Raw genomic sequence first — 14,385 nt, forward strand, 5'->3', positions numbered from 1 at the left:
AAAGAAATTGGGCAACTCGCATCAGTGCTACTGGGACCGCCGTGCGCGCCCAGTGGGCCGCGCTCGTGAATGCAGTTGTTCATTGCATAATTTTTATGTATGTGTCCTGTGGTCTATATTTCCCTGTCTGCGATAGCTTGCATAAGCCAGTACAATGCAGAGTGTAATCAACAGGAATGGAGCGTTTTAATGGCGCATTTACTATGTCTTGCGCATTAGTTTCGCGAATTTACCTTGCCAACTTTTTTTTTTTTTGCTTGCTTGCTTGCTTTCATTATTTTTTTCCTCCCTCTCAGCTCGTTCCTTTTTTTTCTTTTCCTTCGCTGTCCGCTTCGTCCTCCTCTGTATATGTGATTCAGGAGATGTCATTCCATACGCTTTATTCATTTAGTCGTGTTAATGACATTTCGATGTCTACTGAGCTGTTGAACCTCGAATGATAAGCTGTTTCTCATGCGATACTGCTCAATCGAGACTGAAGTAGTAAATAAGTAAAAAAAAAATGAATGTATTTTTTTTTTTTACTTATTTGTGGACGCTCTGAACAGATCTGGCATTCATTACATGCCATCCTGCTCCAAACAAGTTGTCGAGCGGCTGACTGCCACCTGCTACCTTCCCCTGCCAAAACTTAATTTTGTGGCAGAGGACTTGAAAGTACCATTAAAGAGGCATTAAGGATCGTTAAAAAAACAAACGAAAGAAAACTAGCATTCAAGTCGGGATGAGGCAGGACGTTCTTTCGACGAAAAAGAAAATTAAGCATGCCACAATTCTGACATGTGACAGAGAGGAAGACATGCATGTGTATTGGAAACTGTAGAGCGTTTGTGCAGTGCTGTAAGGGGTTTTCATTCTCATAGCTGTGTCACTGTATCAGCGACCGCGTGCTATCTGCCATCCTTTCCTTTATCGCCGAGAAAAGTGGCAACCGCCTCACCAGAAAACAGCTAACGCTCTTCAAAATCCGTCTGCGTAATATAAGTGCCTGCGGCATTTTCAGGCTTGTCGCTTTTTATTTTTTAGGCTTTTTTTTTTCTCTTTTCCGACTACAGCTTCATTCATTCCTATTCTTCTCCCATACTCGTTCCGTCCTTCTCGGCCGCTCGATTCCCCGCAGCTTTTTTTTTTTTTTTTTTTTCTCACCCACCCCCGCTTGGGGCATTCGAGCTGGCCTTTGTGAAGCTGTACCACACTTGGGAGGTGTGGTACAGCCACAATTGTTTTTTTTTTGTATTTTTCTACATTTTTACCGTGTTTTTTACGCTCCCCACCCTCCTACCCCCTTCGTTTTTTGCTCGGCCTTTTCCAACTGCGCGCTCTTCTCCTGTCGTCTTCTGTTTCGCGTGTTTCTATCCTAGAAATAAACGCCCAACGGGCGGCCAGGGCTCGTCCCTGTCTCTGCGTCTTGTGTCGTGTGGCTCTCGCATTGTTTGTGCTTCGCTACGTCGCTCGAGCTGGCTGAAACTGCTACCATTTCGCTGCGCAGGCCGCCTTTTTCAAGCGCGCGCCCTGCCCAGGCGGCCGCGCGTCTCCCTATCAAACTGTTCCGGCGCTCACTCGTGGCGCTGCCTGTTCGCAGCGAGTGCTGCCCCCTGGGTTTCTGCACGGTGCCTATAGTAACGTTGCTACTGCACACGTCAGAAGTATTTCGCTGCCGCAACTGGGTCTCAGGAGACGGCGCCAAAAATGCGTACAAAATTCGGTCACTCTTTGAAACGGCGTTTCGCAGCCAAAAGCTCTGACTTTGGCTGCATCCGAAAAAAAAAAAAAAAATATTCTGTCTAGGATGTTGTGAGATACCACCCTCACACCGACCGACGACTGCGTGTTGACGCCGAAGTCGGCGACTCGTCCAAGATAATCCAAGACTCGAACTCGGCCGCCATGCCAGCCATGCAAGTTCTAGCCACCCTAGCCATGCTGCTAGAATATTTCTAGGGACCCTAATGCTATACTAATGCTGCCAAGGCGTCAATCAGCAGGCGAGCCGTAGCGCGACCAAGTTTTCTCATAGAAATGGGTGCTACAACTCTAGTTGGTAAACAGACATTGGTGAGAGAGACAAGAAAAGTTGTGCGTGCAATATTTCCGGTGCTTAAAGAGAAGGGCGAGTCTCTTAAGGACGTCACAGAAAAGCTACTGCTGGTTTTTAACTACGGTGCGTATTGTGTCAGTGGAAAACAGTTAAGAAAGTTCATTATTGCACTGCATGTCTCCGCTTAAACACTCTGTTCATTTATTTTTTTATGCGCTTGGACTATTGCAAATTTGGCGAAGATAACTTCTGGGCATTCTCATTCCGTAAATAAAGAAAGAAGCGGTGTGTTTATTGGCAGTGGCCAATGGACTATCTGCATAAATATTCTAGTTCAATATATTTCCAACCAAAAGGTCCCCTTCCCACACGCCACTCGCATTGTTTGAAGAAACGAACACAGGCAAATCCCCTTTTCTAAGTAAACTGGAATGTCTCCAGTTGACTTCATGATGACTCGGGGAGAGGTGTCGAAAAGGTGCAATGATTGAATACCATCCGTTTATATGTAAAAAAAGAGGATGAAGGGGGTGGAAATTGTCCAGCGCCTTGCTTCTCGAGCATGACTGGTTTCAGCCTATTCGTCACGGACCCTCCCTCTGTTACACTTTCGCGAATCGCCAGCCTCACGCAGACAGCAAGAGTGGCGTCTGGAATTGAGACCTTTTGGTTGGAAAACAAGCCCTGTAGAGAAGCTGACTTGCAGATTTCTGCAAATGGTCCATTCTTGGTTGATCCCCCTGTGTGGGTATATGCCATATGTTATTTGGTAAACATCAACAGATACAGCAGTCTCAGTACCTCTCAGTCGCTGCTTACAGGGTTTAGTGTGAACTATTTTCTGGTGCTTTAAACACCATAGTCGCACATGCTCATCACACATTTGGTGTGCTCATCCGAAATGCCGATGCTGTTGCTCTTTCTAGATTTGGACATTCGCCTGCAGCACTATGCCATTCATGTGCTTCCGATTGGGTATTTGGATAACTTTGCCCGAGGTGTGATTGGTGAGTTTCCTTACATGTTGAAGCAGGAACAAATTTTTTTCATGCATTACAATCGTGAGCATAGGGGAGCGACCATGACTGCGAGGCCGTACTGGCTGTATCACGTTGCACCTGTCTCGTGCTGTGCGCTAGCTGTGAGAGTACCCCTCACTTTCACATGGATGCTTATCAATCTTTAGAAAATTCTAGTGCAGCTTTCGACTGCTCCGTAGAGTTAACATACTGACTGACTGCTCTGCTGCTGGCAGTCTCGACGAACGGGAGTGCGCATCACAAAGTGTCCAGGAATATGACAAGCATCCTATCAACGACTGGCACGCTCTAAATGTCTGAGGCATGATCAGTAATGGTGATATGGGGCCGGATTACGCTCTGATCATATCACAAAAACTGTCACAAACCTGCCAGTCAGCCTCTCCTCCAATTAGTCGACAGGTCCACCGGTCGGAATTGACCAATAGACTATGCAAAAGTGCTTCCATCAACTGGAGGAAACAAACAAATAAGCAGTGTCATGTTGAGGGATTGTGGTCACGTGATTGCCCGATGCGGAACGTATGAGGGGCTTTCTTGGATTGGCGGTCCTTAATACAGGTTTGGCGGAGAAATGATGATTGACAAGTGATCTGTGGGCATTTCTGTGTTGTCCACATTTCCAAGCGGCTTGGCAGGTACAGATTATGCATCAAAAACGCAATTGGAGAGGCACTGCAGCAGTGAAGAAATTTACAACCATGTACGTTCAAGACGAAATGCACTGGCCAAGAATATCTTTTTGTTTTGAAATGCCGGACTTGCATTGTTCTTCAGTCATTGGCCTCTGTTTGTCTGTTTTCTTTTTGTATCAACAATCATATTGTTGAGGTTCAGGTATGCTCCGCGCCCGCATTGCGCTGACAACGCGTATCATGATCACACACTCGATTAGTACACCTTGTTGAAGCTTGCTGGTTGCTAGAGTGTTTAAGGCTGACTAAAGACCTTTTGCTGCTGAGCCAAAGGATGCAGGCTCGTTCCTGGTCGCAGCGGCCTTTTTTTTTTTCCTTTTTTTTTATGGAAGTGAAAAACTAAAATGCCCGTGTGTTGACATTTGTGTGTGTTAAAGATCCCTGGGTGCTCAAAATTAATCCGTAGCCCTCTACTACTGTGTGCTTCACAGCCTTGGTGTAGCTTGGATGCACTAAAATAGAATTGCCTGATAATTTGCATTGCTGCATGCATTTTGGTGCCACGATAGCGGTTGCTTAGCAGAGGCAGAATGGCGGCCTAACCATGACTGCCGATGCTGCAGTGTGGGTGCACACTATAATAGCGTGTACAATTCTGCTTAGAAGATTCGATCTTCGCAAAATATGCGGGAAGACTGAATAGCCAACCGCAAGCGGTGAAATATGAATTTACATGACCTATTGCGTGCGCCGGGCTGAAAGTTTGTTCCGGATCCATTCGCCTATGATACTCGCAAACCACGAAGTGCTCCTTGGGAACTTGCAAGATAAGCAAACGGCTAACGTTTGGGCCTTTTTTCTGCGAACTAACTTCTTCGATTCAATTATTGCTCTTGAAAAGAACGCTATATCCCATAATGACTTCTCGCTCATCTCATATTGTGATCCCAGCGAGAAAAAAGACTGCCGGGGCACTTAATCTCTCCTTACTTGCTGATAATGCATATAAATAAGTTCTACTGCTTTGCTTCTGTTGCGTGTTTTTTAACTGAGTTAGATAAATGTTAGCTCGGTTAATGCACGGTTTTATCAGTTTAAAAGGGTTTTTGCGTAATTTAGCGCTCTATTTTGGAATCTATTCATCGAAGCCTTTTCAGTGATATATAGCTCCATTAAGAGGGCAGATAACTGAGCTAGTTGGTACATTGTACCACATTGTAGCCTCAAGTTAATCGCATTTAACTAATGGTTATTAACTAAGGACTACAGTTAGTATAGTGCAGTTTCACACAATATAAGCTATCCAGAGATATATGGCTTGATGTAGCGTGAAGCTCAGTTTAATTATAGTTATTAATTAACAGTAATGAATTGATATACATTCACTTCAGAACAACTGTACTTGACAAGCTATCTAACAATATATGACTTAATGATGTATCGTAAATTTTAACTAAATCTCGATTAATTAGGGGCAGTTAACTGAGACCTAAAATTAGTAAAGTGCAGTTATACTCGTCATAACCTAATCAGATATGTAACACTTGTGGCTATTATACTGAACATTACCTACATAGCCACTGCAGACACATTCTCTACACACATTTCATGCATAGCACACATGAGCCAAGTAATGGTGCACATTAATATAAACTGCACAAAGTTGGCACCCTCACTTCATTTCCGGGGTGAACCTTAGCTCATTTTTGTGTACGTCAAGCTACACAGCAATGTTTGGGTACCTTAGGTAACGATAAATGTCAACTTGCGCGTAGGTAATCATGTACTGCCATATACTGCGGTGGTATCCAGAATCCCCCAACATGGCGAAAATGTGCGCAGTCAGTGCAAGGGGGCGGCAGTTTTTGCATAAGGTCTATATGAGCGGGGCTAGCCAATCAGTTTGTCACCGATTTGTGACACTTTTTGTGATGTGATCGTAGCATATTTCGGCTCCAGAACCCTCTTTTGGGCCGCTGCAACGCCGTAAGCCCGCGGACAAGACGTCACTTGACGTCTGCGCGCAATTGTATTCTTTGTGGCTATTTCGCACAGTATTAGTGGAGTTTTAGTATTGCAGTCATTTTTGTTCACGAAAATAAAGAGCCTTTTAGAAATCGAAACTTTGTTAACACATATTCCACGGGTTTGAAGCAGGTAGCTAGATTTTCATGCATTTTCTGCCTTGATGTAACCATCTCTGTCGAAGGGTTCAGGAGTCCAGTGCAAACAGTAGGTTGTTTGCGACGGCATGCCATGCTCATTGTGCTAGTATGCACTCTACAATAAGGAACGAAAGAAATCTATGCTCTAGTCTTGCTCACACGTTCAACAGCTTTGTGGCTACTTGCGCCTTTTGTTTCAAAAATTTGTGTAATATAGAAATGCGTGAGTGAACAGGCCAGCAATATTAGGAATAGTACATGCAGGCACACGGTGCAATATGGCATTTACAAGCACATCTGGCATTGCTCCTATGGTTTACCTAATTTTTCTAGACTTTAGTCCGGAGCAATACGTAGCAAGCGAATGAATACAAATGCATTGCTGTGCCTCGGTAGACAGAACTCAGGACCTGAATCTAAATTGCCCTTCGATATGTGCTTTCTGATCCAAGCAGCAAGAAAGCTTGTTCTAAATCTCTTACTGAAATAAGTTATTAGATGGGCCCGTGTGCTGTGCGATGTCAGTGCACGTTAAAGAACCCCAGGTGGTCGAAATTTCCAGAACCCTCCACTACGGCGTCTCTCATAGCCTTAGTCACTTTTGGACTTTAAACCCCCACAAACCAGAACCATTGGACGGGGAAAATATTATGCAGAAAAATTCTTTAGTGTGGGAAAAATACTGAACATAGATGCAGCTGAAATGTAATTCACGTGTGCCACTTAGTGAAAGTGCAGTGGTTTAACACTGCACTACCGTCTGATTGCTCTGATAATGCTCAATGAGGCCATGCCCAGGATGCTCTGCGATGCATGTTTCCTTTTATCGCGAATGTCAGCAACTGAGTAGTGAAATGTTGCACTAGAAATTTGTCAGGCATGATAAGCAGCGACGCAAGAGTGAAGGTGAAGTTTTGTGTCACTTGGAGTACTCTCACAACGAGCACATGGCGTAAGATAGCAGCATCATATGGCCTGGCAGCTGCTTCTGCCACTGAAGCCGGGGACTCTCCACTTTTGCTCATGATTGTACATACACAGACAGCCTTTAAAAGGTAGTGCTGTACAGTATGGTGCACTTTTAAAGGGAACATTTCGCTGCATGGCCACAACGCTCCGCAAAACTCCCGTTTCAATAATTGGCAAGAATTGGAAACAGCAGGCACATGTGCAGTGAATGTGAAAAGTGGAGTCAGCTTTGCGTCTGCTACGGCACTTTCCCTACTCTTGCCTTGTGGAGGTGGAATACCTAAAATGCAAAAGCTGACTAAAATTATAAACTGCATTCTACTCGCTGATATGCAGAAGACAAGTATTTTTCAAAATATATTTCTTTTTTTATTGATTCTTCCAAAGCAATTTTTCTGTGTTACAGAGGTCATGGAGGAGACATCTACTTGTCCACTTTCCGTTTTAAACCTATGACATTCTCTTGATGCAGTGGGCGATCATATTAGTATGACTGACTGACCAACCATTACTATGACTACGACTATGACTAATCATAACTGTGCTTGTGTACTAACCATGAATGACTGAGTGAGTAGCCATAACTGTGACTGTTTAAGACTATCATTATGACAAACTGACTAACCATGGCTGTGAGCAACTATGACTATGCTATGAATATGACTAATTACCACTATGACTAATTATTATGACAAACTATGATTATGAGTGACTGTGACTAACCATTGTTATAGTCATATTAAGTCATTGGTAGTCATGTATGGTTAGTCACAATCATATTCATAATCAGTCACTGTTATTTAGTCATAGTAATGGTGAGTCATCATCAGTCATAGTTCAGTCATGTTAGTCACCATTAGGCATAGTTATAGCATGGTTTGTCATAGCAGTCATAGTTGGTCAGACACGGTTAGGCAGTCATCAGAATCATAGACATAGTCACTCAGTCATGGTTCATCATAGTCCATAGTTGTATTCATAATCAGTCTTTGTTAGTCAGTCATTAATAGTTAGTCATGGTCTTAGTTTAATTATGACTGATTAATCATGACTATGACTAACCAAGACTAATTATGAATATGGACTATGACTAAACAGTTGTGACTAACCAAGACTATGACTAGCCACTGTCATAGTCATTGGTAGTTATTTATGATTAGTCAGTCATATTCATAGTCAGCAATTAGTCATCACGGTTAGTCATAGACAAAGCTAGTCATAGCATAGTCATAGTTGCTCACAGTCAAGGTCAGTCTAGTCGTCATTAGGCATATTAATAGCATGGCTTTTCAGTCATGGTTACTTGGTCATAGTCATGGGTAATCAGTCATTGTTATGGTTAGTCAATCACATACTACCCCGCCGTGCTGGTGCAGTGGTTAGGGCACTCGACTACTGTGCCTAAGGATACGGGATCGAATCTCAGCTTCTGAATCCAAGCTTTTTGATTCGGCGAAAAGTAAGGTGCCCGTGTGCTGTGCGATGTCAGTGCATGTTAAGTCGAAATTTCCGGAGACCTCCACTATGGCGTCTCTCATAGCCTGAGTCGCTTTGGGACGTTAAACCCCACAAACCACAAACTTCAATCACATACTATGATTAATCATGACTTAATAAATATGACAACGAAACTGACTATGACTAAGCATGACAGAATATGAATAACTATGACTAATTAAATATTTGTCATGATTAATTATTTATTACTGATTTTATTATTGATCTCTGTGTGACTGTCCGGTACGAAGGACATTTTCTGGTCACACGAACCATGAGGCAATAAATGCTATCACAATAAAAGAAGTACAGTCGTGCCTCAATAATATGGACACTTCGGTTTCCGACCAAAACTGTCCATAAAGCGAGTCATCCATAATAATGGGTCATGAATAAAAACAAAAAGGATTTTATTGAGAAAAGAGAATTGTAATTAACGACTGCTTTTGTACATAACGGTGTGCACTGGACTCAAAATTCCACAGAACACCGGCAATTTTGAGTGCATTATCCTTTTCATTGTTGTCTTAAAAAATTTTAGTGCAGTCTGAAGCGACTCGCTTACCATGACACCCGTGATGTTGGGTTTTGTGTTGGTCGAACTTTCGAGCACGAACTCCTCACTGACCGATGAATCAGCGTCTGATTCTCTACTCACCGCCACTTCCAAACTGGCCTCTTCACTGAGCAAAGTAGCCGCTAAGTAGCTGCTTCAGATTCTCCTGAGGCGAGGAAACAGCTGAGCTGTCGATACTAGTCCCTCGCAGCTTGGATTGACTGAGATGGCTTTTGCTGCTTATATTCACAGATTTCTTCGCGTCTACGTCCAGCTCTGTTCTTTTGCATTTAACTCCCGCCTTGCCAAAAGCCAGACTCAAGTTGGGGGCTACAGGCTCCTGATGCTGTGCACTTTTTTGCCTAGTTAACCTTTCTGCCTTTCCGTTCTGATTCTTTCTTTTTTTGCCTTGTACTGTTTCTGTAAGGAAGCAAGGTAGTCAAGTTGGCAAGCTGCTATGCAGAGGGCTATCGAACATCCCATCTTCTTGGCGCCGTTTTTATGTGTTCCCATAAAACAAACACTGCAAGCTGAAGTATAGTTTAGAACAACGGCTAGCCGACTACGATGGGCTCAGACCTTGTCAAGGCCGCATCGTTGACTCAAAGCGAAGCCGACATATGGACCGCCTAGTGTGCAAAGTTTGTCAGTTCGGTAGCGCAACAGGGACGAAAACCACGAGCATGAGAGGGAAGCGCGTCCAGGACGGGACGCCCGAACCCGGTTGCGTGTTCGTACGTCGCCTTTCTTTTGTCGCTCTACTTTGTGAGTGTGTCTTAACTCTCACCGAAAAGCGTTAACGGCTTCATGGAACACACATTGCGCTTTGGGAAAGAAAACTTCAGTTCCCGCCGCCACTGTAGGCACTTATCTTTCTTCCTGTCATTTCTTTCTTACGCTTTTACCGGCCTCTCTGTTCACGTTCAGCAGAATTTATTGCAACCACATGTTGCTGTTTTCCCGACTGCGGCGGCACTTCCGCTGCATCCAGAAATCTCCTGGTTCCCCCCTTTCGGGGTCTTTCTTACGCTGACCCTCGGTTTTCTGTGTACGTTCCGCTCCGCTCTTGCGCTCCCCTCCCCCCTCCCTTAGTACGGCTACATGCAGGCTTTGGTTTTTTCCAACCCCACAGGATTCGTTCAGGCATCCCGCCGTATCGGCTGTCGCGTAGGTTCGTGGGCGGCGTGCCCTTCTTTAACTTGCGTTCGGACTACTCTGCTTTTTTTTCAAGCACTGTACATATTAACGAGACAAAAATACATGGGCTCAAGTGGGGCACTTGCATTCTTCCCCTGTCCATTGTCCGGACAGCGAGTTTCCATATTAACGGGGCACGACTGTACTTATCAAGTGTGACCGCAATGCAATAAAGCAGAGCCAGGAGAATGCCCTGATGGGTTGCTTAGTTTTTCCCATTATGATCTCGCCACTGCAGCAACATGAAAGTGTCATAGGTTTAGAACAGAAAGTGGACAAGAAGTAGATCTCTCCTTCGTCACCTCTGTTACACGGAAAATTCCATCCGAAGAATCGATAATGAAAGAAATATATTTTGAAAATACTCATCTTTTATATGTCAGGGAGTGAAGTGCAGTTTACAGTTTTAGTTCAGCTTTCACATTCTAGATATTCCACCTCCACAAGGCAAGTGCATGGAGAGCGTCATGGGAGACGAGGCAATACTGACTCCACCTTTCGCACTCACTGCACATGGGCCTGATGTTTTCAATTCTCGGTGATTATTGAAGGAGACACAATCCCCCCCCCCCCCCCCTCCTCTTTCTGTTAAAGGGGATGTTCCCTTTAACAGTGGAGCGTACTTTACACTTTATCTAGTTTTAAAAGAAACTGGAACCAGGTTCATTTCAGGTCAGTTAATCAGGTTTGAATGTTTGTCTCTTTTCATATATTTCAAAATCTTTCATTGGTATTTGTGCAGTTGTATAGCAACACCATCATTTTGGGTTATTGTGACCCATGAAAACCTGCCCTCATTGGTCAGAGCCAGTTTGAATAAGAGTTTTTTTTTTTTTTTTGTAAGAACCAAATTCACAAACAGAAACGAATTTAAAATTATACCGTAGTGGTACAGTGTTCAAATGAAGGTTATGAAAACATTATTTGGCTTTGAAATTTGTGGGTGATCTCTCTATTCTGAAAGCATGTTGGATCTTGCAGCCACTCTTGCCCTTTTGGTGAGCTCCTGCTGAACTTTTGTGTTTAAGCTGGACAGCATTTCCCTGGGCTGCTCAGCAATCAGTTTTTCTAAACTTTCAATTTCCTGTTTTGTCAAGCTCATAGTATAGGTCCATCTCTGCACCACAGTGTGTGCACTGTGGCTCGTAGTTGTCAGGAAAATTTCTTTAAAGTTTTTTTTTCACATTCAGTGCATTTTTGTTCATATCCTCTCAGTGTTACTCCTTGTTCCTCGTCTAGCTCCTTACCTTGCGTCACACATTCTCTCAATTTTCTACACTATAGGCTTTATTGGGGGAGGTGGCTGTCTGAACGGCTCCTCTCTGGACTGTCAAAAACCAGTTTTGCTGCCACTTCCACATGCTAGCGCGAGGTGCATATGACAGTCCACTGAACTACATATATGGCAACGCCCAAGAGGCCCCTATTGCAAAGGTCTATAGTGTTATACGATGTGTTCCACAATTATATGCACCCTGTAGAATGCTTTTCTCTATTGAACCACTCAATTGTTTGAGCTCAAGTATTGCACAAAATCAATCAGGTGATAGAAAAATGCTCGAAATATAACCAGCCCTTATACATAACATTCATTAATTACGAAAAAGCATTTGACTCAGTAGAAAACCTCGGCGGTCATGCAGGCATTTCGAAATCAGGGTATAGACGAGCCGTACGTGAAAGTGCTAGAAGATAAGTAAAACCTCGTTAATTCGAACTTGGCTTATTCGAAATCCTGCGCAATTCGAAGGTTTTCAGTGGTCCCAACATTTTCTATGAAATTTTGCTGGATAAATTGAACAGTCAGCGCGCCTCAATTCAGTTAATCTGTCGGTTCTGACTATGGCCTCAGTGAACCGTGCTATGCGACGCACGTCTCGGAGGCTAGAATCAGTTTTCAGAGATGCCACTAGGTGCCACTAGCACCACTAGGTCTTTCAGAGTTTCCATTGTTCCTTGTCTACCATTTGCGTCGCGGTCGTCGCATGGTCCGGTCTCATCGTTTTTGCCGCATTTCGACCCGTTCTGTGCCCTGAGTGGACGTGTGTGTGCTGTGCTCTTCATTTCCGACCACGTGCACGGAGTTTCTGAGAAGAAAATGCCCAAGTATAAAGCCTTGACTCCATGCTAAAAGGTGTGCCCGATTGAAGAGGCCGAAAAATGGACAAGGTCCAAAACGCAGCCGGCAGAAAAACACAACGTGCCTTTATCAACCCTTTCGACTATCTTGAAAAACAAAGCGAAGGTTCTCGAAGCTTACAGCGGACAAGAATTCGTTTTCCAACCTATCAGACATTGAATGCGCTCTACTGAAATGGCTACAGCATGCAAATGCAGTGCACCTACCTGCTAATGGCACGCTGCTACGTGAAAATGCCAATGAGCTTGCCCTGCGGCTGGGCCATAAGGAATTTAAGTGCAGCAATGGCTGGTTGTGCCGATTTAAAGACCGTAACAACCTCACATTCGTGACAGTGTGCGGTGCAAGTGGGAGTGTCGACACAAATGTTGTCAAGCAGTGGAAGGCACATAAACTGGCTCCACTGCTTCAAGAGTATGCAGAGGATGATGTCTACAATTTAGACGAAGCTGCATTGTTCTACAAAATGCTTCCAACAAAGATGTTTGTACCAAAAGATGCGGTTGTCAGTGGAAAAAAACAACTGAAGGACAGGATAACCGTACTGTTCAGAGCAAATATGTCCAGCAATCATAAACTCCCACTGCTAATCATTGGGAAAGCAGCAAAGCCTCGATGCTTCAAAAATGCCCGACTCCCTTCCAAGGACGATATGCTCAATAAAAGCAACCGAAAGGCCTCGATGGCAGCAGCGCTTTTCGAGGAGTATGTGCGCCACCTCGACCTCAAGTTTGCTGCATCTGGGCGGAAAGTTGTTTTCATTGTGGACAACTGCCCAGCTCATAGTGATATCTAGAATTTGGAGGTGATTAAGCTTATCTTTCTGCCACCGAATGTGACCGCAAAATCTCAGCCCATGGACCAAGGAATACTCCTGCATGCAAGGAAGATATATCGCTACCATCTGTTGAAAAGGATCCTCCTCTGCTATGACAATGGCAAAGAATATTCTGTGGATCTTTTAGGTGCCATTTGTTTAATTGCGTATGCCTGGAAGCAGGTAAAAGGCGATCTGATTCAGTGCTGTTTCAAGCACGCTGTTTTCTAAGCGGGAAAATGCCGGTTTGCCCAATGAAGAGAGTGATGGTTGCAATGACTTGTCTGATATTGATAGTACATTAGGCAATGAAGGGGAAGTACTCTGTGTGCGCATGAACGACATCGCTGAAGACGACGGCAGCTGCAATTTCATGGTCTACATGAATGCAGAATGTGATGTACAAACGTCATATGCGGACTTCGAAAGTGAGATCTCTGACCGAAGACATTCCGACGATACTGGCGCTGAACCTGCCTGTGCACCGGCTTTAGCTGCGGTCGTAGAGTCACTGCACGTGCACAGTTTTTTGGAGTGTAGTGGTGGTGACAGTGATATGCTGTGCATTGTTAGTCAACTGGAGGACATGACTTACAGTGCTGCGAACTACCGTGCCAAGCAGTCGCGCATCGATGACTACTTCAAGTAAACATCTAAATAAAGGGGCTGTATTGATGCACCAAGGTATCGTGCAATTATTTTCAATTTTTAGTCTGTTTTTGATAATTGGAAACCTCGGTTAATTCGATGGTTTTTTGCAGTCCCAAATATTTCGAATTAACGAGGTTTTACTGTATATATAGTGGCTGCACAGCAACCATAGTTCTGCATAAAGAAAGTATCAAAATTCCTATAAAGAAAGGTGTTAGGCAAGGAAACACGATCTCCCCAGTACTATCCACAGCTTGCTTATGGCGAATTCGAGTGGGAGAGCAGGGACGCTCGAGAGCACTTCGAAAGTGCTCTCAGACAAGCAGGCGCCCTCCAGTGCGAGAGCAGGAGTAGAATCACTGACTTCCAATGGTAGAGAAGAAGGGCTTTTCCTCCGCTGAGAGCACACGAGTGCACTCCCGGCTGCTCCCTCGTCTAAAGCGAGAGTAGAGGAAGTCACATGGCATAAAGCGTCATATCTGTGCCATCTTTTCTTTTTTTTTTCTCTCTTTTGCGTCGGCGACGCTCAAAATGGCGGCTGCAAAGTGTCGGCGCTCGGCGAGCGGAAAGCATTGCTCAAGTGCTGTATGCATATTTGAGAGTCGCTGCTGTCGTCGAAAGGGTCAAAGGAGGCAGATCGCCGCACTGTGAGAACAAAGGCATGCAAAACAAACGGTTCT

At 44.3% G+C, this 14,385-nt stretch overlaps 1 protein-coding gene across 3 annotated transcripts in view; it reads left to right on the plus strand.

Annotated features, from left to right (window-relative positions):
* Positions 1-1,844: 1,844 nt before the first annotated feature.
* Positions 1,845-14,385, plus strand: part of LOC146206727 (pseudouridylate synthase TRUB1-like) — an 82,633-nt gene continuing 70,092 nt past the window's right edge. The window contains exons 1-2 of one of the 3 annotated variants that reach the window (XM_084591537.1): positions 1,845-2,161; positions 2,965-3,045. In XM_084591537.1, coding sequence (XP_084447663.1) covers positions 2,020-2,161; positions 2,965-3,045 — 223 coding nt within the window. In that variant the 5' untranslated portion in view covers positions 1,845-2,019. The remainder of the gene's footprint in view (positions 2,162-2,964; positions 3,046-14,385) is intronic. The other 2 variants (XM_084591533.1, XM_084591534.1) reach the window with 2 other exon arrangements.

This window comes from Amblyomma maculatum, chromosome 1, assembly GCF_055883805.1.
Source record: "Amblyomma maculatum isolate TAMU_Amacu chromosome 1, ASM5588380v1, whole genome shotgun sequence".
In the NCBI taxonomy this organism is placed as follows: domain Eukaryota; kingdom Metazoa; phylum Arthropoda; class Arachnida; order Ixodida; family Ixodidae; genus Amblyomma; species Amblyomma maculatum.